Below are 356 nucleotides of genomic sequence, written 5' to 3'. Positions count from 1 at the left end.
GGCAAGGCAGCTGGGCAGGAGAGCAGGGTGGCCAGAGGAACCCATGGACTCACTGAGAACTTGGGGCTGAAGATACCCGAGATGTGGTTCTTGAGGGTCTCCAGCGCAGTGGCCCCGCTCCGCTCCTGCTCCTGGGGAGAGGCAAGAGCTGGGCACTGGGCAAGGGGCCACCACAGCCCACCATGCTCCAGCCTGGCACAGAGGGCAGGACTCACCGTGGAGGAGACAGATTGCCTGTCCTCGGGGAGGGGCAGGGCGGGTAGAGGCTCCCCAGCCCCCAGCTCCCCCAGCTTCCCGGCCAACAGGTCCCGCTGTGCTTGCAGCTTGGTCTGGGTGCAGAGGCAGCCCTCGAGCTG

At 66.9% G+C, this 356-nt stretch overlaps 1 protein-coding gene across 1 annotated transcript in view; it reads right to left on the bottom strand.

Annotated features, from left to right (window-relative positions):
- FES (FES proto-oncogene, tyrosine kinase) overlaps positions 1-356 on the bottom strand; it is a gene marked incomplete at its 3' end in the record, with an annotated part of 6,330 nt that overhangs the window by 2,632 nt on the left and 3,342 nt on the right. The window contains exons 7-8 of the mRNA XM_009994293.1: positions 216-345; positions 54-131 (exon numbers count right to left, since the gene is read on the bottom strand). Coding sequence (XP_009992595.1) covers positions 54-131; positions 216-345 — 208 coding nt within the window. The remainder of the gene's footprint in view (positions 1-53; positions 132-215; positions 346-356) is intronic.

Source organism: Chaetura pelagica, unplaced genomic scaffold, assembly GCF_000747805.2.
Source record: "Chaetura pelagica isolate M959 unplaced genomic scaffold, ChaPel_1.0 scaffold233, whole genome shotgun sequence".
NCBI classification, from domain to species: Eukaryota; Metazoa; Chordata; class Aves; order Apodiformes; family Apodidae; genus Chaetura; species Chaetura pelagica.
This window is presented reverse-complemented; position numbering and strand designations above follow the sequence as displayed.